At 40.6% G+C, this 27,483-nt stretch overlaps 1 protein-coding gene across 1 annotated transcript in view; it reads right to left on the bottom strand.

Moving 5' to 3' along the window:
* The window catches only part of nfatc3a (nuclear factor of activated T cells 3a), a 66,070-nt gene that overhangs the window by 23,684 nt on the left and 14,903 nt on the right, over window positions 1-27,483 (bottom strand). The window contains exons 2-4 of the mRNA XM_040128487.1: window positions 18,529-19,711; window positions 13,815-13,977; window positions 359-558 (exon numbers count right to left, since the gene is read on the bottom strand). Of these exons, the coding sequence (XP_039984421.1) occupies window positions 359-558; window positions 13,815-13,977; window positions 18,529-19,711 (1,546 nt within the window). The remainder of the gene's footprint in view (window positions 1-358; window positions 559-13,814; window positions 13,978-18,528; window positions 19,712-27,483) is intronic.

Here is a 27,483-nt window from a genome sequence, read left to right as displayed (position 1 = left end):
AAATGTCTGTGATTATGATTTATTACAACTGTAAATGTGAAAATCCCTACCAACTCCTGTCCTATGAATTCCAATGTAAATGAAACCAGACCTTGTATAAATGTAATCATTCGGGTGTTGCAGAATCATAGATATTTTAATAAAGTTTGTTCTCTGGTCCATGGGAAACCCTCAAATTTTTCTTCTGCGCCCAACTCTCCTGTTGGTATAAACTAAGAAAATCTATAAAATTCCCTTTGGAAGATGTTACAACCTTGTATGATCATACATGTGGTTATTCTTTCATTGGACAGGGCTTCTTTCATGGTGGTAAGCTCATAACTGAGTAATGTAACCCTGAAGTGCTTCTGACACCTACCTGGCTGACATGTTGTTTTCGGGCAGGAGAGGAATTTCGAGAACTTTGGTGCTAGAGACCATAATTTCTTGGCTGGCTGTGGCTACGGTTTTCCCGGTGATCCGGTGCACCTGGTAGAAGGCGTGCGGCCTCAAATAACGGTCATCTGCTGTTCCAATGAACATCTGCAGGTTGATGGGCTTCTCACTGTAGCCAATGAGCTGAGACATGACAGATAAAGATAGAAAAACAGAATAAAAACAGATGTGAGTTCTTAGGGTCCAGATGAGAGGTGTGAACAAAGGAATACTCTCTTCATTTCCACTGCCTTCAGAAGGCCACCTTTTTTGGAGGGAATCTAAATGTCAGGTCGAGAGTGTTGCGATATTTCTGGCAGAGCCACTGCAGATTCATCTGGCACTTTGGCCTCCAACCAGTCTGACACTGAGGCTTTCTACTAATAGTCTTATAATTTTTTCCCCTTGCAAGCCTGCCCCTTAACAGGATTCTACCCGGGACAGTGTTACCTCCAAAAACCTTGCGAAAACCTTGAAACCAGGTCGAGTCAATTGTTCCAAGAAAAAATAAGTTGTATTGCAGCTGCACCAGCTATCACAGAAAAATGAGAGAATGCAAGAATACTGAATGGGCTTTAACTTTATGAAAAGCACAAAAGCTAGTACACTATAACACCATACCAATTAATTAAAAGAAGGATAAATGATGGCTAACAAGTCTCTGCCAAGATGATGATGATGACAATGTTGATTTACAGATTTACAAGACAAAGAATCCAAGTAATCCAAGCAATAAGTTGTTAAAAGAAGACTGATCTCCACCATGTTCCTCAAAGCAAAAAAGACAATAGCGCATAACCAGAAAAGTGAAAATAGAAATCTGTGAAAAAGTGATATCTACTGAGCTGATCACTTCTAATAAATATTAAACCAGGAATTTAAGAATCATGCATATGGTCAATTCAATTCAACTCTTTCTCTACACGCTCATGCATATAAAAATACTTTTAATGGTTACACTGTGGTTAAAAGGAAAAATAATGCTGGTAAAAATGTCCACAGCCTTTTCAAATCCAGTGGTTCATGCGTGTCAACCCTAGCAGCAGTTGCTCTCTCCATTAGTCCGTGACTGCTGGCTCCCCTGTTTCCACTCAGACAGGTGAGATATTCAATGAAGGAAAAATGTTGCATGTCAGGTAGAGACAAGAGGAAGATGGAAAGGAGAGCAGGACCTTTCCTCCTGAAAGGAACAGAACAAACACACAGGCCACACAATGCAACCACTGTTGTAATGTTGTACTTGGCAGACTCCGTGACAGCAGGATGGCACCCTCCCGCCCATACACACTCCCAACACACTGCCTTCATAAACCCACGCCTCCAGCTCGGGTGGAGGGAAGCCGTTTGAGGGTAACAGAAAAGAACAAGGTCTTTCATTGCTGTTTCACCCTAGGAACTGCCAAGCCTCAACCCCACCACAGCTGGATACTGACCCTTTCCTCCCTGCAGGTTTGCGTCACACAGCGCTGTGTCAATGTTTGGTACAAAAGTGTGGTGGGTGGAAGGAGAGAAAGTGGGTGTACCTTTGGATTTGTCATGTGCTAGTCCAAAACCAGCTAAAATAAAAAGGCTTAGATTGGTCACAATCAGGCCCTGGACACATATGTACAAAGAAAAACAGTGGACAAGCACTACCAAAGAAGTGCATGCTTGGTTTCAAAATATTGACTTTCTCTGAAGCCGATTATTAAACTACACTGGTTTACAGCAGGATTATTGAACATTACTTATTTTCAGATCTGGTAAAAGATGCGCTGGAATCAGTGGCGGAATCAGTGTTCATGGGAACACTGATTTGGATTTACTTGTATCTCATGCTCACTTTTGTATCTTCCTCTCTTGCTGCTTCTGTGATGGTAACCTATGTTGAAAGGAGTCAAGGTATTGGGATAGCTAGGTTGAACCAAGTTTTGGAAAACTGAAATATTTTTGCGGCTTGTTATGTGAGAGGACTATCCTCCAGAGGCAGATACTAGGGAGGCAGGGCTGAGCTGAGATGAATAAAAACCTTGTATTTAGAGAGGGTGGTGCTACTGAACTCAGTAAAGACCCATTGGTTCTCAAGAGAGTGCTGAAGTAAAAATATACAAGGGAAAATCTATCTGTGGCAAGTAAAAAAAAAATTACATTTTTGTTACTACCTAACACCAAACTAGTTAAGAGATGCACCATTACCTGAACCTAAACCCTTCAATGTGTTTAACTTTGTTTATATCCTATATTGAACACATCTATGTCTTCCACTGTGGCTCTTGCTATGTCTCAGGTGGATTAGATGTGGAGAGGCTAAAGGCTACACACAACTAACAGAGCACCAGAGTGAGCTGTGGGAAAAACCATAGAGCTTGTGAACCTGCCTGGTTCCGACAGGTCATCATATTGTACCACTTGATAAGCAGTGTCTACATTTGAGAAATGAAATAAAAAACTTCTAGAGATGAAAAGGGAAAAATGAACACTACCACTGGCACAGTCTACAATTAGCAACGCTTGACACTATTAGCCTTGAGCTGAAATGAAACAAGCAATTTATTTTGCACCAGACACGAGAAGAGTGGAGATTTGATGTGAACTTTCAAAATAACCCTTTAACTTCCACTTCTAATCAGTTATATCTTTGCCTTTACAGTTGAGTTTTTTTTTTTCTTTTTTTAGGCTTTTAAAATAGAACCTCTAATCCCTAGGCTTTGTTTTGAAGCAAAAACTCCCTGCCCCAAGGTATTTTGATACTGCTCCACGACATTCTCCAAATGCGTTTTAACGGCTCTGTGATGTTGGCATGTCTGAATTGGAGTGAATGACTAAACAGGTCAGTAATTCACATTGTTTATGGGTGTGTGTCTGTGTCTCTGTGTTTTGTACCTGAGCTTGAGCCTGTTGTTGGTTCTTGTAGCGCAGAGATTGCTGCAGGAGACAGCATAAAAACTCTGCGACACTAACCACAGGGATGATGACCAGAGAAGGGAGACTCCACCCACACAAAAACAACATGTAAACTCACACAGATAGCATTTATGAAATCAAACTTCTAAAAAATATGTCACTTTGCTTTCTCACCATCACCCATGTCAAACGGGAATCAACCCACTGAATGTTCAAAACTATTGTATGTGGCACGAACGGAAGAGCATGAGGAACCTATAATAACCAGTAATGGGTCCATTTTTGAAATCCGAATTAGATCTTAGGAGCCACATGAAAGTATAAATCTTGCTAGTAACAAGCAAACAGGTAATTATGCATCCCTGCCTGAATGGATCCATGGCTATAAATGACACCATTATTCTGGATTCAAAGAAACATGGAATCACAGGAATCAACAGTCTTGTGGGCTGTGTTGCTTGTTTTATGATCATGTCTGCACACTCTGTATGTGAGTATGCACACGTGTCTATGTGCATGCCTGCAATGCACATTGTGTGTGTGTCTCCATAAATCAGGGCATGTTTATTCGCAGCACCATGTGTGTTCCAGACAGCATAAAATGAGTTAACAGTGTCTGGAGGAATGCATCTGTGAGAGAGGGTAGATGGACGTAAAAAAAAATGAAAATGCTTCAAGGATGTAAATTAGGACACCATAAATAGCACAGAAAAAAGGAAATAAAAAATTAGAAAAAAAAGTCAGCCATGTGATTTAAGTAGTAGAGCGGCGTGTTTTGAATACCAGTGCCTATGTGATACATGGGTTTTCTTTTCAAGCACTTGAAATTGTCGAGGTTATGTTGTCAAGGTAACTTTCTGTTAAATAAAGCAGAAGTTGAAAAAGCAGAAGATTTATTTTTCCAGTTTGCCAGTTCTACTAAAAACTATGAACTGTCAACAGGAAAAAAGTCCTTGATTTTCTTCTTTCCTTCCATTTACCCTCTTCATCTCTGCCTCTCTCTGTGTCCTCTTGTATTTTCTCTATTTCTCTGCACATGAGGGATTTGGTGTGGAGCCAGAGTGTTGACAAACATACACTTAGCGGGCCAGGAGTTCTTTCCAAATCCAATAATCAACCAGGAAAACCTGATTAGAGGGCCAGAAAGAAAGGGCTCACTTCAGCAGTCCCATTGAATCAACAATCCCGGCCAAACAGAAACATACCGCATGGCCGGGTTAATTCAGTCACTCTGCCACACTCACAACTGTTACTTAAAACACAATTATTTTCTGTTTCTCGATTCAGTTTAATTTGATTAATTTAGATAATTGTTAAAGATAGAGCTGCTTTACAAATGTAAACTTTAATAGTAACAAAACGGATTCACCCATAACTAAACTAATGTAAGCCTTACAACACAGCGCTAGCTCAAAGAATAACATTTACTTTTGCCAGGGTCCAGTAGATGGAACTCATTTACATAAAGAATGGAAGTTGCAAAGGAAAAGAAACATGTCATAGCAGGTGAGAAGTTGTTAGTTCCAGTTTTTTCCATACCTTATTACAATTTAATTGATTTTCATTGATCTCAAAATTTCAAATCAATGCAAGTGGCATTCTAACCCGAACACTATATTTTACTTCCCTGAGACTGAATTAAAACTGGGTAACAAATGCTGACTACAATGATATCACGAGCTCCTCATATACTGGTCTAAGCACACTTCAGGGTGCCTATTTGCACCTTCAGTTCAGAAAATGGGTAAAGCACCACCTGCAAACAGCAGGATGTAAACAAGGACACATGGATAGTACCATGGTCCTGGCCGAGGAAGTTTCTCGACAGTGAAATGCACACGACACACACCCTTGACTTGTTTCACATTCCTGAGTCACCCCTCCGCCACCCCCTAAATCTATGCTGAGTGTGAAATACCACAGGAGGGTGGTCGCTGCACTTTTAACTCCTCACCTTTCTGACTGTCCAAACTGCACTGAGCCCAGCTGGTAAGTCAGCAAGTAACTGAGGCCTGATAGAGATCAGTTCTTATATTAAACCACAATGACATTAAAACCGGTCACATGTCCCCAAGCCTGTGCTCGCTGAAGCCTGTAACTACCTTACGGCTGCCACTGCTGCTTCTGCCTGTGGATTGAGTTTAGGGTGAACTCTCTCCTCTAAAATCAAACCACTGGATACGGTTACATACTCAGCTCACTAAATAAAGTCCCCACTTATTTTTGGCCTTCATCTGTTCCACGGATCCAGTAATAAGGCTAGCAGGCTGAAGGGAAAAACATCTCCCATCACTGCATAAACACATAAACAGGCACCCAGGCAGACACACACACACCATAGCAAATTGACTGTTTTAAACTATACAAAAAGAAACCAAAAAAACAGCGGTATTAAGAGCTGATCTGAGTGCCAATACTTTTGATTATGACATATTTACATGGGCAAGGCTGAGATGGAGAACATCACCTGCTCCCTGCAGCAAAACACTGCCTCTCTTCACATTCTGTGTTTCATCAACATCTACCTGGAAGTATCACTCGTGCCATTCATTTTCTGTTAATCTCTTGTTCTCGTTTTTTCCACCCCTTCTCTACTCTGCTTGTATTTCTCCAATTTCTTCATCTTACTTTTTAAATCTCTCTCGTACCTTCTCATATCCTCCTGATTTCCCTTCTTCCTTTCAACTCTTCCTACTTCTTACTCTTTTTTCAGTCTCTCCTTTCCGTCCCTGTCCTTGCCTCTCACCTACCTCAGCCACATCCCTCTGCCGTAACTCAACACTTTCTCACAGCCAGCGCCTGACTGCCAAGTTGTTTCTCTGTGTTGCTCCACTGTTGCCATGGTGAGACTGCTGTGTGTATGCAGGAGTGTGTGTATGTGTGTGTGTTTGTGAGTATGAGCGAGCAGCTCCATACACTCACGTTGGTGTAAACTAGAGCCCCGAAGCTTGTGTCGGAGCGAGTGTGTGCTAGTTAGAACGTGTGGATTTAAGCACACTGACTTTGGTCTAAACTGTGGTCCTTGGAAAGGCTTGTGATGAGTGTGAATGTGTGTGTACGTGTGTGTGTGAGATGGCGAGAGCGAGAGCAAGAGAGAGAGAGAGCGAGAGTGCGCAACGGATGTAAAAACAGGAGCGATGGTGGTCAAGGTCACGAGTAGGCCCATTTTATCTGGCAGTGGTTTCTCTACTGTGTCACTGTGGCACCACAACCTGGAATCTATGGACACACACACAGCACAGCTCACACAGGCTTGATGTTTGCCCAGCACACTAGGGAGGGCAGAGAGAGCCAGGGGGCGGTTGACTGTTTGTTTAAAAGAAGGTCAATACATGCGCATGCACGCGCACACACACAAACACACACACACGGGAGCATATACTGTATACTACATGAGGGCTGTATATGGCCTTGCTAGACTGGTCCAAGCTCAATTCTTCTTATTCCCCATTCTATCCTCCCCCACTTTCTCTCTCTCTCTCTCTCTCACACACACACACACACACACACACACACACACACACACACACACACACACACACACACACACACACACACACACACACACAGCACTCTGTCTCCTCTTTGCCCCTCTCAGTGACTGTTTTCTCGCTGTGCGCTAAGCCTGATTACAACAAATGAGAGCCAAGCTTTCAACATGTTTACATCAAATACAGCCCTGGGGCAAGGCAACACTAGCTCCAGCCAGTTCAAACAGTGCCAACTGCATGGCTCTGCATTGTTGTCTGTGTGTCTCCGCATTATGGCAGCTAGTCTATAGAGAGATCCTGCAAAGTGATAGAGAGATACCTGTCAAGGTATGACAAAAGCTTGACTCTGGCACAAAGCAAGAAAAAGAAAAGAGGCTGATAAGACATAGGTAAAGAGAGGTGGACAAAATAAGGGGTTAAAGACACTGAAAATGTAAGAGTGAATGACAGAGACAGAAAGAGACAGTAATTAGGTCATGGCCATGCATTCAAGCACTGGGATCAAAATCATGTAATGCATCCAAGCTGGTGGAAATATTAGGCCGTCTTGGACAGCTTCTGTCGTATTCTCTTTCAAATCCATGTCACCAGACACCATAGCTTCATTTAGATGTATTAACTCTGGCAACAGGTTTAAAGATTATAATATTTTTTCCAACTGTCTGTTTTTTTCAGACTTTTTTTGTTTTTTCAGTGTTGTAATAAAGCACAGACCTATGCTGTGTTTGTATGGCATCATTTTGTTTGTGTACTGTGTAATGTATGTGTGAGTGAGGGTGATGGTCTCTTCACTGTATCTGATAGCCTTTTCTGTTGTGCCTGCCTGTCTCTATCCGTAGCCCAGCAGGTAATACCAGAGGGGTTCCTTGTATTTGTGTGGGTGCAGCAGCACTCAATTAAGCTGGTTAAATACGCACAAGGATACCTCAGCCAGCCAGAGTGGCTTTGGACTTGTATGTCTCCTAGCAACAGGTGTACCAATTATGGTCTGCAGCTAGTCCCAGAGGAATGGCTAAAACAGCAAGTCAGCCAGGCACAAACGTATCCATCCTGCAATGTACAATTTAAATTTTAAACAAGTCAGGTGATCAACAATATTGATACATACTGAGAACCAACTAGGTCTTGCACAATTTTTAAATAACCTCAAAAAAGTTCTTAACACTAGCACATCATTTACAAAACAACAATGCTTGTTTTCAAGTCTGTAAAATGTATATTGTATATACAGTATACAGTATTTTTTATTTATAGTGAACATATTTCATTCTACAAATGTATTTTTATTTTGTAAATAATTTTTTTCAACCATCAGAAAGTTGAGAGACTTCACTGGCAACCAGTACATTGCGAGGGGGTGGATTTCTGTTAAAGGTTTTCTATTTTGTTGTGCTTAATGCATGAAAATGTGGTAATTGTTCTGATGGATAAGAATCCAACAAACACTGTTGACTGATGGACGTCAGCAAAGCTATACTGTGTCTAGTTTTCAATATTATTAGCCCCATGTGTCCAGCTTTGCATAAAAATACACAGTATTCCTCACAGAACCCAGTACTATGAATCATGTCTGTCAAAACAATTCAATGTAAACACTGTCACGCTTTGTGGCCTTTGTTTGTCTGGCTACCGTACATACAGACAGAAAAGGAGCTAACTGTTATGATCACAGTCAGCCAAGGCTATACGACACCCCATCTCTCTTTAGATCACTAATCAACAGCTGGTCAACACATTCAAACTCCCAACCCATTTCAGGCTCATGCTTTATTGCCAGTGAGATGCATTTTTTGGTGACAGAGCACAAGTAATATACCACATAGCATACTCTATTGCTTGCAAGGTCACTAAATGATACACTAAAAGTTGCAGACTTCACACAGGGCACCAGCTCACATCATCAGCAAGCTGAAGTACGATAATAAGCTTATTAAACTAAATCTTACAAATTCTGACTTTACAATAGCTCCACAAAGGGATCTCCTCAGTGGTTTATTTGCTTCATATCTTCTGTGGCTACACTTCTTTACAGCTCCTACATCCTGTGTCTGGGGCCCAAAACCGCAGGATAGAAAACACTGACTTAAAACTGCTCCTAAACTGAGCCATTAAATTCTACATAGACATGCTGAAAAATGAACACAACCATTCTCTGTGAGGAAATAGTTATCCTACAACATCCTCGGTATCCTTGGATGACAGCCACTGGGTGAGAGATGCCCTAAACATTCTCTTTCCTTTACAATCTAGAGGAAATCCACACATGCAACAGTAATTTTGAAAGTTTCTTACCTTGCCAATCAACAATTCTGCCTAAAGCTCCTCAGTAAAATACAGCTGCAGGAACCCTTGTAACTCCAAAACAATATATTAACTGGACAATTTTTATTATACATTGTTATTTATCTAATAAGTGTTTGTCGAATGTGTGTATATGTGTGTGTGTGTGTGTGTGTGGGTTAGAATGAGAGAAAACCACGAGAGAGAAGACCTTGTGAGTGTCTAACTTTGACTGTTGAAGACTTAACCAGTTAAAGTAAATTTTAATACTTTTTTTTTATGCTAATAACCCTGCTGTTAAATTTTACTTTTTTACAGTTTAAAAATTAAACGTTTTAATATTTACTTTTAAAGTGAACTTTTTAATGTGAAAATTTTACAAAAATCTGATCTCAAATCTTGCCCACACACACAGAGACCCAAGACAAAAAGCCATATTACAGTGGACTCATAGTTTGCCTGACCACAATCTGTTGAGTGAAACACCTGTTGGGGCTCCCACCTAAAGATGACTCAGAGTGATCTGGGAACAAAAGTCCATAGCTGCCCGAACACAGGATCACAGGCCTACATGTACATGGCAGGACAGAGATACTCAAGTTTGTAAATAAAGTCCTGGCTTGTCTGCAAGAGTTTGCCAATACCTTGTCAGGCGCAGGTTATGTTACTGTGAGATAGTACTTGAAGCCAGTACACCACCTCCTAAAAGAGTGGTTTTGAGCTTCAAAGTAGAGTATATAAAGTTTAAAATTTTGTAATTTTTTATTTTAAATGAAACATTTGCATGCATTTCATTGAATGTAAGGTGACATACCTACATAATCTTGTTCTTGACAACTACTATCAGCCTTGACTTTGGAATAATAACAAGTGTGCTTTATTGGACTATACATGGTAATATAGGGTGGTATTCCCTGCTGCTAAGGGCCCTAGCTGCTCCACGTTTTTGTAGTTCTGTCCAAAACTACAAATGTCTATGCCAAGAAATCCTAGTTTGCAGACTTCATACAGGCAGGATAAAAATATCAAATGTTTCCAGAGACAATGCCCTGACCCTGCCTGATACAAAAAGTGTTTAGAGCTTTAACACATGTAAACATCTAAAAGACCAGACCCAAGCCTCCTTCCTCAGACATTCTCTGGTTTTTCTGTTGACACGGCAGTTCAGTGGCGCATTGATCTGGGCAACAGCGTGGCCACAAAAGGAAGTCATCACCATGTCCAGATGGCAGCTATGGCGTCATCTGGTGACATCACACCACCAGAGTCAAGACTCAAGGAGAAAAAGAGAACCAGTGGGAGCCCAAAGGACGTAAAAGTACAATCAGCAGAAAGGGCAGTCATTTGAGTACCATTGTATTTTAGATCAAAATATAAAATCTTGTTCAATTACCTATGAATAGCAGAAAAACAGAAAAAAACAGCCGCCATTTGGTTATTTAGTCTGTCATAACAAATCTCTCACTTAATGCTTTCCATCATAACAAGAAAAGGCACCAAAATTATTAATGTTAGTAGTATCTGAAATATAGTCAAAACGTCCAATCTGTGTATTCAAATTCTGTGGCAGAGAAAATGAAATCACACACGCTGGCAGCAGTGTCATTCTGCCTCCAGGGAACGGCTTGCTTTACAACTACAGTGCACCTCGTAGACATAATATGTGCAACCTTGTTAACGGTTTAAAGTGGTCTGACCCCCTTATATCCAGTGTATTCTGGGTCAAAACATTGGCTGACTTTGAGATTTCCTCCAGTAATGTCTATTATTTGTTGCTATTGTTGTTCATGCTTTTTTAGCATTAAATGTAACACCTGTCTGACTCTATGTCCAGCATCTCATTGTGTGTTCTTGTGATAACCTCAGACCAACAACAGAGGAGTGGGTATTTAGTAAACAAAGACTGACTGTTAGACCTGCTGGACAAGTGCTGATACTATCTATCCTCAGCTTTTAATTTTATGTTGACTGTCAGTGTTATAATGTGTCTACACAGGCAGTCGAGAACCGAAGATGGTTTGTGTAAGTATATTCTAAAATTAATCCGGAGCATCAACGTTTTTGTAAAAAAATAAGAGAGGTGAGTTACTGTGAGTGCAATATACATGAAGTCTTTAGTAATATCTGGATTGGCAATTTATAGCTGGACATTACTATATCACTGTTGAGGTATTAAAAATATTAAGTTCAAAAACTGCCACTACACTGAAAAAAGTGGAGCAGTATGTATAATAGCTGAATAAAGAATGATGTAAAGATTTATTTAGTTTGAAATTGCGTATACTCTATAATCCAACCATAATTTTAAAAGAAAACAGACTTCCTAATCAAATTCACTTGCTCCTCCCTCCCTCCCTCATAAAACTCATTCACCCACACATTTTCTCTCTGTGCACAGAGCTCTGCAAACTGCTGCTCACAACAAGCAAAAGCTGTCTGTGCGCTTCCCTCACTCTGTCCATGACAACATATTGCTGTTTGTAAATTTGAAAGTGCGCTCCAGCAACAATACATTTGATTTTCATTTTCAGCACTGGGAGAGACAGCATACTGCTAATATATGTCTATAAACGTAACACTGACTTCTTTCACTCATTGCAATTAAGCAAATATGCGTACAGGAGATATCTTGCATGGAAATATCCCACAAAAACTCTTAACCATAATTACATTAAACAAATTACATTTTAAAAATATAAAATTATGAAATATGTTTGGAGCAAACAAACCAGAGTCTGCTGTCTTCAGACTAGAGGAAAACTGACTGTACTGATGGTCATGGCTAAGCATGTAGGTACTGTAGACCAAATTCCAGCTGGGTTAGTTATCAGCTTTGAAATTGCCTTGTCTGACCTAAGGTATAAGCTCTCTGCTACCGAGCTACTGCAAGGAAACTGCTATAGCCAACCAACCAAGTCCCTCTGGGAATGAGGAATGAGGGCAAGCATGGCAAACGCTTGGTTGAAAAAAATTGTCAGCTAAATTATGCATCGTCACATATGGCAGGATAGCATCTTGTTCTATCTGAGGTTCAAATGGTTAATGATTGGCCTGGAGGGAGCCTGCATGACTGAATGTATGAGGACATAGGCTGTTGCTAAAGCAACAAATGGCAGTAATTTGGGCTCCATTGTTGTTTCAGGAAATTTTGTGTTCAATAGCTGTACTTTTTAAAATGTTTATGTCTTTTATATATAGTTCATAATGGGTGGTGACAGAGTTAGCCTAAGGACTAACCTACTTCCCATCCGTATTCCCAAGCTATGAAAAAACCCGCACCCAATGATAAAAAGAAAAAAAATAATAATTACACAAAAATTTCACTGTGCTTTCACATCTTAGCACAGATAGTATACAGCATATTGCATTTAGATATCATTTTATTTTAATCACTTTTTTCTAGTTTATTTTGGCTAACTTTTCACGTGGGGTGTCACAGTGATGCAATTGGGACCAATAACATACTGTATTTAGAGACATAAACAAAGAAAACTCAACATTGGCAGCAAGCTTAAGATCAAATTTATCCACATTTTGGTTTTTAGAAAAAATGCTTATTCAGTTCTACAATCCAAAATTTGACAACGAAACTGTTGTAGGCATCACTGCAGTGCTAGTGGAGTAGATACAAGTGTGCAAGATATACTGAGGATAGTGGACTGTAAGGGGCATCCTATTGGGGTGATTGGACAACTGACCAAACTTTTAGGCTGAACTCAGCCACTGTCAGTTCCAAAACACTGGTCATGGCCCAGCTCTAATGCCCTGCATTAATCATACACACAAAGGAAGCTTGTCACTGGCCACTTGAAATATTAATGGGACTGAAATCTTCTGCTATTGCTCTCTCTATCTTTCTCTCACCCTCACGGAGAGAAAAGCAGCTGTAGCGCTACGTTGGCTCACGTAGTCTCTTGCAGGTGCTATCAAATGACAGAGCAGCTGACTGGGCTTTAGTGACAACTCTCTTGCCTCCCTGCTTGTCTTCCTGCCTCAACAGGTTGACTGACAGTATTGTAGTGGGAGAGGATCCATGTGATAATCAACACGGGAAAATATTTACAATGAAACCCTACATATAATGCTGATTTACTACACCCAGCTAATGTCTGAGCTGTAAGGCTGTACAATCGCTTACTTATAGTCCATAATGTAGCATTACTCTTAGTAGCAGCTACCGGCAGATAACAGATGGATGTTGAAATCCTTATAAAAGGAGATGAGAACATTTTCAACAGGATCCTGCAGAAGAGGTTTCAACTGACGTTTTTTTTCAAGTGTGATGGAAGTTTACATGTACAAACTGTGAGGACAAAATATATTTCAGTGACATGCAGCGGGTTAGCCCTACAAAATGGAAAACATCCTATCCCTCCCGAAGCCACCTCTAAATTCAGCAAATAAGTTTGGTTCAGCTTGATTCGCTACCTTTCATGTTTGATTTCATCACTGAAGGCTGCAAGAGTTGACATCTTGGCAGTGTGCTTAATGCAGAGGGAGGTGGATGTTAAGTGCTCAGTGCACAGGGTCTAACTTAACTAATGCCTGGCCAGCATCATGTTAACACGGAGAGTAAGTCAGTCCCTACCCTAGAGGGAATTTTAATCCTCACTGTTGTAGAGAAATCAGTGCTCACATTTTGTTTAATGGAGATAAAAAAATGTATGTTCTGTAAAAGAGATTTGATGGCTGAGCAGCAGTAAATACGGTACCCAAAACATGTTGGAAAATGCCCAAATATGTTACCTTGACGATTGGGTGGCCACCAGATGCTGCTTTGACGGCTCCTCGGCTGCCCTCAGTCTCATAGTGTGCTCGGTGGTGGGCTTTGGGTTGTATCTCTATCTTCAGTTCATATTGGCCAAACTGGCTTGGCAGGGGCCAATCTAGGGGTGGCAGTGAGGAGGTTCTGGGGAGAGAATACCACAAGCATGCACACACACACACAAACACACCCACACAAAGAGGAAGAGTACATTACAACTTTGGTATGAAACTATCATAAAATACGGTGTTTTGTAGAAGATCTGCTCAAAAATTAATTTGAGCCCAAAATGTTTGTGGTTATGGTAATTATGACTGTAAATATGAACAACATGACGTGAAGCTTAAGACTAGGACACCACAGAATCTTATTGATGATGTAGAAAGGCCATTTTAACGGCTTTAACGGTAATAATTTCCTTCAGAAACTCTGCTTTGGTACACACACCTTCATATTTTCCATATTTAAAATTATTCTGTACAGATGTGTTAAATCTGTGTTAGCACAGTGTAAGGTCAAGCAGGCAGACCACTTTCTCTACTTCATGGTTGATGACAACCAGGCTGTCTGAAAGCACTCAAAAGCTGAAAAGGTGGTATTCCCCTTTCATGGCCTGACACAGTATAAAAGGTTTAAAATTGGGGTAAAAAAATACATGGTACTTAGCCCCATCAGACAATGAATCACTGGAATGCCCATGTACATTAATCCAGTTCTTAAACATAGCACTTGTAAAAGGTCAACTTAAGACTACAAGGGTGAATCATATTCTAAGGGGGACTTTTCTTTGTGAATCTTCTGTGTGGGTCAGTGAATGGGTGGTAAGATGAGAGTGTGTCAGACAGTCAGTAAATTACTGAGTGTGTGAGTCTGTGTGCATACTTTACTAGTGTATATTTTATGTGTAGTGCACTACAGGGGCTGGTTTGTGTGTTTTTCCTCCCTGTCTCATTTTTTTTTTTTTTTAAATCTGTGAAGGCCACAATCATATTTGAACAGCTGCACTCGAAAATAAAACACTCAGTGGCCTTCTCCATAGAGAAATTGGGTCTCTCCATTTTAGTGCATTAGATTAGTTTACCCCCAGAACAATTTGTAAACACTGACATTAGCCGCTAGCATCAACCAAGTTGTAACCTCTTCCAATTATTGTTGTATTTAAAACCGGTTTTTACGACGTATTTAATTATATTTAAGTACAATCACCAAAATTCACTAAAAGGTTTTTCATTATAATGAAAAATAACTCCTCAGGACAAAAACTCAAACTATCATTATCTTTAATTTTGTTATAATTTTGTTATCGTCATTATCTTTACATCTTTGTCATTGTCATAATCATTATGTGTATGAAAAAAAACTACACAGTGCATATGTTTAACTTGACAAGGTACGTGATTTGTAGCACAAGCCATAATGTAAACCTTGGTCACATCTTGATAGTGTACACAAATCATTATTCATGATCCAAGAGGCCTACTGTAGGGCAGCACAATCTATGTGTGTATCATCCAGGTGTTTTCTCTGGCAGCAGTTACAAAGTGCCATTGTTTTTTTAGAACAGCAGTTTACACAATCATAAATTAAACTGTGTATATGTATCCATGCACACTCCCACTTTGTCCATGTATGTGTGTCTGTAAGTCTATGGCTCTGCATCTTAGGCCTGAGTCAGGGAATTGACTCTGTGCTGTCTCATGGGCTAGGTGGCAGACTATGCTACATACTGATCTCTGTCTCAGCATTAACCACTTTAAGCTCTTTGTGTACCCTGTCACATGGCAGCACAAGCTTTAATTTCGCTCTACTCTAGACAGCACAGGCTCCTAGCATGCAAACGTACTAAGTCTAAACACCATGACAGATTTTTGACAGTACAAATAATTTTTATGGGAAAGTTTGTAATTTTTTAGCCAGCATGGCTGACTCCCCTAATTATTCTCTTTCCAAATGCCTGTCAAGTGCTGGCTACATGAAAACCAATCTGATCAGACTGAATTAAAGACATGTGAGTCAGGTTTTCAGTGGAGCCATTTAACTTCATAAACTGCCATACAGATTGGCACTAAATCCTAAGGAAAGACTGCATTTTGGAATGAAAAAGCGTGTGTCTGATATTTTAAGTTTCATGCAGCTCAGTGAAGCTAATGGAGATTCTCCTATCACATATGACATGGATATGTTACCTAAAACCACTTCAGGTTGTAACTTGTTACATAAACACTAACAAGCCAGGTTGAGGAAATCACACGTGATAACAGGCACATATACCACAAAAGACTGTCATGAATTTACCTTGTTACATTTAGCCTTTGTTTGTTTTTTTTCTTCTTCTGCTTTACTATATGGTTATTAATGTGCTGAGCATGTGCCATGATGACTGTACAGTGTGCTGTAATCTGTTGCAATGTCAATATACTTAGTCTGTCAATTTCAGTTCCTTTTCAGTTTGATTTTCAAATATGGTTTTCACCTGACAGCAGCTCTATCTAAGATCTAACACTAACACATTGTAATAGAGGCATCCTCATCCTTATGTTTTCCTCCCGGCAGTCGTGACATAACCACCCAGGAAGTGTGGGTTTGCATGGCTGCTACAGTAACAGGAGTAGAGGCGGACAGAGGAAATATGAGCTTTGTGACAGAGCAGAGCAGGAGTGGCAGCCTATATCCTGACATAGCACAACCTTTCTCAAATGTCTAAGCGACAGTGTAGTCCAATCACATTCCCACAACCTAGTCTTCTCTATAGTCTCAATCGTTCCATTAGCATCCTTTCCATCCAATGATTTAGGCCATTTTGCATCTACATATGTTATGTGAATTTGAATTTTTATATTGTTTTATTGCAGTTTTATACTGAAACTCCATTTAAGTCTTTACTGATTTCCTCATGGTTCACCAGTAAGCATACATACAACCCCCAACCACTAATACCATCAGTAGCTCTGCTGCTTCATCAAATGAAACTGCAATTCTCATTCCAAAGGTTATCTGGCTTTTAATGTCCAAACACAAAAAATACAGCAAATCGGCAAAGCAGTAATAGTTCATTCATTATTTTGCTAAATTATTTGCTTAAATAATAACTTTGGCAACCAATTCATAAGAGTGCCATATATATAGCTCATTATAGACAACTCAGGGAGTAAGGCGTGCCCTGAATGTTTGTCAAAGCAAGTGTCTGAACACCCCACCAATTTTTAATCCCATCCACTCTAACCCAATCCCATGCATTCCACCTGGGTCATCTGTTCAAAACACCTCTAACACACACATGCATGCATGTGTGTTAGGAAATTTAACAGCCTTCTATCTCACGGCAGATACGAGCTCACACAACCTGAGTCTCTGCTGTGAAAACGGAAATTTAGTTCTAACCTGTATTTTATGCCAGTGTGAGTAGCTACTGGAGGCAGGTTGGGCAGTAATACAGTATCTTTAGTAGAGATGGATGTACTTGTAGGACAAGATTGGAGTAAATAGCATTGTTAAAAAAGAAGTACCTGCTGTGTTCTTCATGACATAGCACTTAACTCTACAGCCATGTAGATATCATTCTGTCACTGTCTTAGCTGTGGTTCACTTTCACTTACAAGGGTAAGGATGCAAAGATCAAATGGTGACTCATCATAGAGCTGGCCCTGTTATTGTCTGGAAAATGTTAGGTCTATGTGAGCGAGCGTTTGTGCTATGTCTATACAAGTGTTTCTGTGTGTGTTGGCCCCCTTGCCATATGTGCCCTGTGCTGATTTACAGCGCTGGGGGCCAGTGCACACAAACAAGGCCATGTCTTCATCTGCTGCACACATTGGAGCACACACAGCAGACTTCTCTTCTAAAAAACTCCATTATGGAGTTTCTGATTGCACCCATCACTCTTAATGTGGAGATTGTGCCTGTGTGTTGGTATGTGTATGTGTGTTTGGATGAGTTGGTGTGTGTCCCTGTGATTCCCTCCACACAATAATAAACTTGTATCTCTTTGAGGTGTAACTAAGTCAGATTTATACTGCTGACACAAAGCTCAAAGTTCCCCATTACTGGACATCGATCTGCACAGTTCCATCGACAGGCCTTTTATTCATCTAACATGCTATTTGATCATTTATTGCACTGCAATGTTTACACTTGCTTCCTAGATCAAAAAGGGTTTTCAGTTTTTATGACGGCTCACAACACTCTATTAAAACATTCACTATTGAGGTTTATTGTTTAGCCTTGACCTACTAATTGCTTTTAAGACTAGCTACATGTGCTGTCTTGCCAAGCAGTGATTGAATTAATAATTCACAAAAATACTGATAAAGAGGCCATTATTGCCGCACCACCTTCTGTTTTTGGCTCCAAATTTCAAAACACCTTCCAGCTTCAGCATGTCATCCATCAAGAATCTATTCCTCACTAATACTGCAGTCAAATACAAACAGAAAGTAGAATAGAACAAATGGATTGCAACAGAACGTTCTTTCAACCAGTTGAGAAATTAGTCCTCACTGACATTTATAAAGATTAAATGTTTGAATTTTCCAGACTGTTCATCTCCCACTGAGACTTCTACATCTGCATGAATCACTTGCTTTAGCTGAATCAGAAGACTGCCTCTTTGAGCTGAATTTATAAAAGATTGTTTATTAGTAAAATCCTCCACTTTATTCAGTGTATTCTCCTCAACATCCAAACCAGCTAGTTTACCTGAATATAGGTGTATGACCGGGCTTGGGTTTATTCCATGAGAAGTGGGTGGGCACTGAGAGGAACTGTTCCCCAGGCCCGTCCTTCTTCAAGCTGTGCAGGGCCTCGTCTGAGGGAGAGTCTAGATTAGGAGACATACTTCCTTGGTCATCTAGCCCTAGCTCCCCTTTCCCAGACTGCACAGCTGTTCTGTCCTGTGAGGTCTTCCTTGTCTTGGATGGGATGTCTGCCTCAGATGGACAACACTGAAAGGGTGACATGCCCACAGAAGGACTGCCAACCCAGGTGTCCTCTGTAACACTGCCCCTAGGTGAAGGTCCTGGCGTGGGCGTGGGTGAGTGATGTGGAGACAATGAGCCGGGATAGCAGATGTCGGCGCTAGAATGACGCCGCTTCCCACAGGGTGAAGTGGGACGTGAGGAGGGCCTGGAAGGTGGCCGCGGGCTAAGCCAATTTTCATCAGTGACACTGGTGCGTGGTGAGTGGCAAGGGGACTGTCGCGGTGACAGACTGACAGAGTGGGAGTGGTGTACAAAAGCGGGGTGATGGTGCTGCCAATGGGGCTGCTCCTCCAGAACTCCACCACCGGTTTGAGGCGAGGCACAGCCTGGGGAAGTAAGTGGGGAGCCGAGAGTAAACCGAGCAGCTGCTTCATTTAGCTCTGAGTCAACATCATCATAGACGTGTGAGAATGATTCACAGGAGGAGGCATCAGAGAACCAGCTCCTAGAGGAAAGGCTGCTGCATGGGCTAGGGCTGAGCGAAGAGTCCCGGTATGAGTGGTCCAGCCGCAAATACAGGTGGTCTCTGGACAGGGGCCTGTCACCATGGTAGTCCCTATCGGAGCCGTTGGCCCTCAGATCATCTTCATTAGCATCCATCTCCTGCTGGCAGCTAGGGGAGATAGAGGTGATTTGGATACTGGGGCACTCAAAGGTCTTTGGTGCCTCCACAGGAGCAGAGGGCAGCAGGGGGGAGCTGCCATACTTGGAGTCTTGTGCCTCATAGCTTGGGGGCTCAGATCCTGGTTTGTGTGACTGAAGGCGTGGGGAAGTGTTGATGACCTGGGAGTGAGACTGCATGCCATGACGAGGCAGGCCAATAGACTGGTGGTTAGTGACCATAGCCTGGGGCTGGCCCACATTTAGGATGTAGAATGATGTGTTGTCATCAGGCTCCAGATCTAGGAGAACAAAAGGAAGGCACTATTAAAATACAGCAATCTGGAGAATATTTTGTGTTATTATTGTTATTTTTTTTCTTTATGCTTTTAGTTTGACTTCACTGAATTAATGAAGAAGTACAAAAACAATCTTAATACAAAATCCTGATCAACAAGGCAAGCTTCTAACTTCTTGATGAGACCATGATTAAAATAGCAAGAGTTACCTTGGACAATGGTAACCACTGCAGCTGTTAGAATGGCCTTACTTTAAGACTCCACCTTAGTTTTATGACAGCTCCACAAGCCACATTCATGCAATCAGTTATGATATTGTACCTACGAGTAGAGGAGCACATCTAAGATTGTGTTCTTTCAGATCAAGCAAAAACACTAGTAAGCACATAACCAACACATCCACCATTTACATCTAACCAATGATTTTATTGTTCCCATCACAATCAAAAATCTAAGTCACAAGTATAGCAGACTTGAACAGGCAGTGAGAAAGGAATAATGACATTATTTTCATCTAAGATTAGCTTATGTTGGTTCTTCAGTCCAGTAACCCCAAAACGGCCAACCCCAAAGGCACCCAAGATACCGAAAGCATATTTTAGGTTTTGCCTCTCCTGAAGCAGTGCAGAGAAGTGGTCTGGACTCTTCTCCTAGCTTATTAAACTGTCCGTTACTTGTAAAAGGGATAAGTGAAAAGTATGTAATTGGTTATTACTTAAGTCCACCTGCTGATACTTCTTTCCTCCTACTACTAATGTATTCATCCTGCTCCTGCCTTGTGTTCATCCAACACTGCGCTACACCCGGACTACACTTGAGCCTCTGGCTGCCAAAACTGCGAGAATTATTTGGTCACAGACCCATGTACCCTGAGTTTGTACTTGCTACTGAGCCCAGTTTCGGGAAATTAGAGGCCAGAGTGTTGCTGCGTAGCAGGCAGTCATACGGGCATTGTACCAAGAGGGATAACTGATGAACAGCACTACTCAGGAAACAAATTCACACGACGGTGCGTGCTGTCGGCTGTCATCACAGCTAGTGCCGGCAGGCTATTTATACCAAAGGTCATCCGGCACAGGCAGCATGTACACACACAAACAAACAGACAAAAGCCCATTGTCCGCATTGGCACTACTCTGTTAGAGGATATTGATAAACTTCCACTGGATATGCTCTGCTGCTCCCATCAGGAATAACCACCCCACCCCCCAACACTTTAGAGCTCATCATTTACACTTGTACAGTACCACTCACCTAACCAAAAATAAATTCTAAAACAAAAACTCCAACACATGTCATATAATCCACCGTAAATAAATAACATAAATAGTTAAACAAAGCAATCATCATGCAACACCGTCCATCCTGTCATGTCCTATTTTTGGCCTTTTAAGATATGCTGGTACAACTTCTGCTTTACTGTGAAAGGGAAAAGCAAAAAAAAAAAAAAATGAAATGATTAATATCCTACGGAAAAATTGCAAGGATAAGGTTGTGAAATCATTACATGACACTTCAGCATATTCCTTAAAAGCTCCTACCTGTCTAAAAATAAGAGACTGTTTTGTTACATTCTAAACTAAGTAAATACTAAGTCTTTGCTCAACTGTCAGAAACAGATAAATAGGCTATAACTTGGTAAAAAGTTGATATAAGTTTCCATATTTGTTTCCTCTTACATTAAATGATAACCACATAACTAGTAATAAAACGGCTTTGTCAAATCAGACATGAAGGCTAGCCTTGAAGAACTTTTTAAAAAGGAAACAGGTTTTGGGAATGGATTGTGTGTCTATAATATGCTTCTGCCCTCCCTCTCTGTACAACAGCAGCAACAGAGGCAGCAGCAGCAAGCTCTTTATTTATAGCTACTTGGCTTCGCACGGGCCCTGCCTGCCTGTCATAAGACCCAGCAGTGGATCCTCTGACGACAGCATCTGACTGACTGACAGAGAGCAAGAGAAGGACAACAGAGTCGAATGGAAGAGAAAGAAGCTGTGAAGATTGGAAAAAATGTATCCTCTCACTCATTGATACCTTGAATTGGAGATTACAGTAACATGAAGGGAACAGAGGAAGAGAGAAGGCAAGGCAAAGTCAGTATGAAACAGAGGGCAGGGAGTAAAGACAGACACACACACACTCAAAACTTAAGTGAGGGAGGCATGCATAAGCATTGCCTGGCATCAACCATTTCCCATGACTACACTGCACTGTACACCATACCACGCTCACCGAAAATGGAAACATCACCTGTAATTTTATTGTGACATAAGTTTCTTCCATTGTATTTTTTTTGTTGTTTTTTCTGGGTTGCAAAATTTTCCCTTTCCGCAATAATGATGATACAGCAAATCCAACTCATAAGTGTCTTTCCTTCTTCCTCTATAAACTAACGAAAAAGAAAAAAAAAAGCTATTTGGAGTAAAAATAAATCAAAATTAAACAATTTGCCAAAGAAGGAGAGCAATTGACATGCTGCATTAAATCTTCCTTCTGAAAGCCCTTATCCTAATGACTGATTTCAGCAGGCACTAAAAAACTATTTTTCAATTACAGAAAAAAAAAGATTGAGGTGAGGGCAAATACATAAATGCATTATAACAAAGATCTTCTCTCTTACGGTAGGAGCCTATAAGTGGTTCAAAACACTTCACCTATTGTTGAGTGCATGTTCACATCTTGTTCTCGTTGAGATGGCTTTCTAAATGTGTTAAACAGGCCAACTATCAATCCACCACAGGATTTGACTTAGTTAGTATGGTTCACTACATTTAAAAATAAAAGATGGAGAGAGGAAGGGAGATTCAGTCTGCCTTCCTCTCCCCTCATGCATCTCCCCCTCATGCTGCTATCAACAAGTTCATGATGATAGCAGCATCAACTTGTCATAAATTCTGTAGACATGCAGTGAATATAGGAAAAAAATCATGCAGAAATTAATTAAACATCATGCAGTAAATGAATTAAACAGAACTGTATTTAAATACAATTTTGTCAAAACCCCTAGTTTTGTTAAACTTTTTAAGGAGCCAGAACAGTAATTTACCACATTTGATTCAATACAATGAAGGCCCAAATGTACATGGGGCGCAAAGAATCTAAAAACTATTAATAAAACTCACCAGTGGTAATAGGACCCATAAGACATGACAATGATTCTCAGGAGGAGGCAATACTGCTACATGAAACATACTATAAGTAAAAAGTAAGTAGACACAGGAAGAGCAGGGTGGTTGAGGAAGCGCACAACAGAACAACGGGTCAACGTCAGCCTGTGACAGAAGCAGAAGAGCCAGTAATGGCATCATGTGGCAGGTAGAACCTGTAAAAATTAATGAGGGGTTTACAGGTTAAACAGCTTCATATAAGTGGCATTTGTATGCATCAGTCAGTTGATGTGCCATGCAGAGGCATCAACAGACCATGATATATTTTTCTCTGCCTAATTCAACAGTCCTACAACTCACCTTACCATCCTCATTACTTGGTAGGAATTCAAATTAAATGTTTAAATGCCACATGGAAGACAGGAATTGTCATTAGCTAAAAAATATTTTTCAGTTACTGCATTTGTTAGTTTGCTTTTCTGGTTTTCTGCTTAGCTAAAAACACAACCTGGCAAACTAATTTTAGCTCTGTTGAATCGTACCAAAATTACATTAAATACATATAATTCAGGACAGGGCAGGGCAGTCCCAGTTGCTGACTGAGTAATGAGCTGCTGCCGTAGCAAATTAGGTGCTAATCACACAAATTTTACGTTGGTAAGTCTTACACTATGTTTTATTTTATGTGGCCTTGTTTTGTTGTGAAACTTAAATGGAAGGTAAGTTGGTTTATTACAAGTGATTGTGATAAGTAGCAAACATGGCTCTTAAATGACAAAACTAAACAGTAGTATGCAGACTGCTTCATATGATTTGGCATTAATTTAAAGCATACTCATTCATTCAGGTCTAGCAAAATACCTGATGCTGGCCGGACCTAATGAGTCCTGCCTGAACTGATGTAAACATCATGAGGGGTACACTAATCAAGTGGCTACCAATCAGCCAATGATCTATTTAGAACAATAAGAAAAGTTTCAATTACTGGATTAGGTGCACAGTCAAAAGTAATATAAAAAGGAGTAGTCACCAGAAACTAGTGTAGGCAGGTTGACCCCTGGGTATTGACAGTTAGTTTCTGACACTGCGGTTTAAATTTTGCACCTTGTGGTCACAGATTCTGTAGCATCCTGTTTAGTTTAAACTATTCGGAAAGAAGGCACAGCTTTTGCTGCCATGTTTAAAAAAAAAAAAAATGTCCATGTCGTACCAGTGGCAATGGGTGACCAGCTCCGTCATCACGCATATAGTATCATGTAATTACTAGGTCTGGATAAAATTGATTACACATGTATTTTAATGTTTCATAAATTTTTACATCTTTTACAATTTTCATACATCTTAGAAACATATCATGCCCTGGGTGAGTCTTGGACTTTGTACTTGATGTCTGTGTTTGCCTGGTGACAGTAATGAGAGCACGAACTTGTCTCCGGACTGTCTGTTTCTCAGTCTTCTCAGATAACAGATTACAAATCCCTCTGCTGGGTCGTTCTACAATTTCAGTGGTATAACATTTACTTAACATAATCAAATTGATCATTTTTTATTTGCCATAATGCTCTGTCTCTGTTCCATAATAGCGTCATGCTTATTTAATGAGGGTAATAAAAGTCAAAAAGTACATGTACTATTATACTTTTGTTGTACCCATCATAACACGTGGTGGAGAGAGTTAAGTGGCAGTGTTGCACAGATGAGGGTCAGTCGGGGGACAACCGTGTTACCTGGCCCACAGCCCTCTCCCTGCCCTGAGATAAGATTAGACTGCTACCTAAAACCCTCCAGTGTGGGGTAAGGGGTGGGTGGTGGGAAACCCCCCTGTCATAGCCAAACAACAGTCACCTTAGGATAGGAGGTCAGAGAAAAGATGAGAAGAGAGGAGAGGAGAGGAGAGGAGAGGAAAGTGGTACAGTTGTTTTATCAATGGCCTTGGTTGTAAAGCCCCTGCACTGTTCATGAAAGCCTGGTGCGTCACACACTCTTCAAGTGTCCATACATCAGACAGCCAATCTGGTTAAATAAAGGTCTCTAAGAGGCTTTGCTGTACCTAAGCTAATAATAGCTCTGCCTCGCTGGGAGTTGTTTCGGTGAAGCGCAGATTGCTGGACGTTTGTGACACGCCACAAACACCAGTGTGTTCTCAAAGCAACCACAGGGAACGGCCTGACCCACTGGTGATGGTGGCTTTCAATTTGGTTCCTCGACACAAAGCTCAATAGGCCTCTGGCTGACCGTCCCACTGCCTGGGGATTCTCACTTGGGGGATAATCGGTAGAGACTTTGTTCCTCCCTCCTCCTACTCCCACTGCGCACATAGTGTGTCAGGGTCCTGTGACCGGCAGGGACACACAGGCCAACATTCTGAGAAAGCCCAGTTTACTACTGAGGGAGGGGAGGATTTTTCTCTCCCAGAGAGGATGACAAGCTCACTGCTGCTGCACGTTCCTGCTGGTGCACACACAATCTTTCTGTCTACCTCTCTTATCTATGCATGTGTATGGGTATAAAATTGTGGGTGATGTATGAATGTGTGTATGTTCCTGTGTGCCTGGTGTTGTGCCTCTGTGTCTTCATGTGTCTTTTTGCATATATTGTATGGGTCTATGTGAGTATGCCTTTGTGTGTGTGTGAGTTTTCGCCTGTGTGTGTATGTGTACCCCAATTCGCATTGCTGTCTTAGGTTACCCACTTGTCTCAAAACCATGTGGTGCAAGAGCAAGAGGGTAACCTAAGCCAGGGTTCCCTTTGTGGTGGGCAAGCAGGTTGATTAGAACAGGATCTGCTTACATCCCCTGTACAGAAGGCTTTGTGTTCAGCCCAGTCTCCTGTTTCAGCTCTCCTAAAGAGCTGCTGACCAACAGACCACAGCAAAAGTGTGCCGTCATGCCATGTACTGTAAGCCTAATTGGATAAATGGCATACAACTCAGATAAATTATCGATTCACACATTTAAAAACAGTATATGTGATATTTATGAAGTCCGTGGTCTGTAAAACAAGTGAAAAATCTAAATGCTTAATGCTAATGAAACAATTTTTTTTATGTTTTTTGAGCATTTCAGACATGTGAGTCTTCTTTCTCACAGAGGATAAGCTTCTGTTCCTACAAGTGTATGAGTCCACTTCAACTATGAGAAACACACTTGTTGCATTACAATATGCAACTGTTTTTATGAGTTCCAATCCAACTTTTCCTTTACTGAAACCAATGCCAATACCTCAACTCATGATATCTGCCAACAGATTACCAATCAGACACCAGTGTTCTTTTTTCCAAATTTAAAATTACTATGTCACTTTGTGGAACTATTTAGGGTTCATTTATATGTCGGGTAACAGCAGACCAGGTATTGCTGTGGCACTAAAAATTAACTGTCGGTCCACTGTGACTTAATGGAGTAACTGAGTGAAAACAAAGTTTTATTATGCAATTGATGAAGACATTAAACCTTGATTAATGCATTAAATAAGCCACAATAGTTGAACAACAATCACTCTTAATTTGAAATTTTAAAAAATTAACAAAAAATTTTGTTTTTTTTCCAGCACAGAAAGTCTCCAATACCTTATTAGAATGAAACATTTTATTTTGTATTTTTAACATTTGGATTCATATACATATTTGCAGTATTTCCCAGCAGAGCTCACAAAAGCAAATTTAAATCCTTCCCCCTGGGTTTTCCAAGAACTCTACGGCTGGCTGGTTGCCTATATTTCTAAACACAGAGCCTTTGACGCACATGCACACACGTACTGTAAGGGTTGGCCTACACCTGTGGCTCTAAACCTTGCTGACTGGGTGTGTGCCAAACCTACTGGTGTTCCCTGTATATGTAGGTGGCTGGTTCTGTATACATCAAATTCAGTGAGAGTGAGAGAGAGCAAAATCCAAATGTAAGGGAGAATAAGGCAGGCTAGAATTATCTAGAGTCCTCCGATACACAGCACACGTTGTATACAGTAGAATCCTGATGTATGGGTCTCAGTTTAATCTGGTATCTGCAGAGCCTTGTTATTGTCTTATCCTGTAATGTTATGTTAAGGTTACATCAAAAAGCCTTCCTGTGCCGTCACAGCCAGCAGAGGCTTAACAATGGCAGCCTAAGCCAATGTTAACATATGCCGGCGGCTAAATTAAGCTCCTAATTAACAATCTCATGCCGAGATAACATTACGGGATAAACAAAGAGTGCCAAGTAACCACCTGAACTAAATACCCACCAATGCACGAAGATCCATTTCAAACACATCACTAATTGCCTTTAGTATCTATTAATTTGGTACTTGAAAAAAAATGTCAGGAAAAGTTCATACCTATATTCTAATATAATAATAATAATAATCTTTATTTAAATGGAATTTCTAAATATGCTTTGCAAACTATAATAGTAAAAATGAAAATTAACATTGAAACCAGTAGTGTTAAAAGAAGTTAAACATCATAAAATGAATACAAAATAAGACCAAGTAAAATGCCTTGAGATAAAAATTATATTTAAATGCAAATTTAAAAGAGGGCCCTGACTGTGAATGCCCGAGATGCCTCATCCTAGAGTTCCACTGCTAAGGGGTCTTGACACCAAAGCACCAGTCAACCTTACACTTTGTCTACACAGACTGTGAAGTGAAAGCAGCAACAGCAGCTTCATTCAGTGTCTACAC

Source organism: Xiphias gladius, chromosome 1, assembly GCF_016859285.1.
Source record: "Xiphias gladius isolate SHS-SW01 ecotype Sanya breed wild chromosome 1, ASM1685928v1, whole genome shotgun sequence".
NCBI lineage: Eukaryota > Metazoa > Chordata > Actinopteri > Istiophoriformes > Xiphiidae > Xiphias > Xiphias gladius.
Note: the sequence above shows the minus strand (reverse complement) of the source record. Positions and strands in the feature narration are given on the sequence as shown.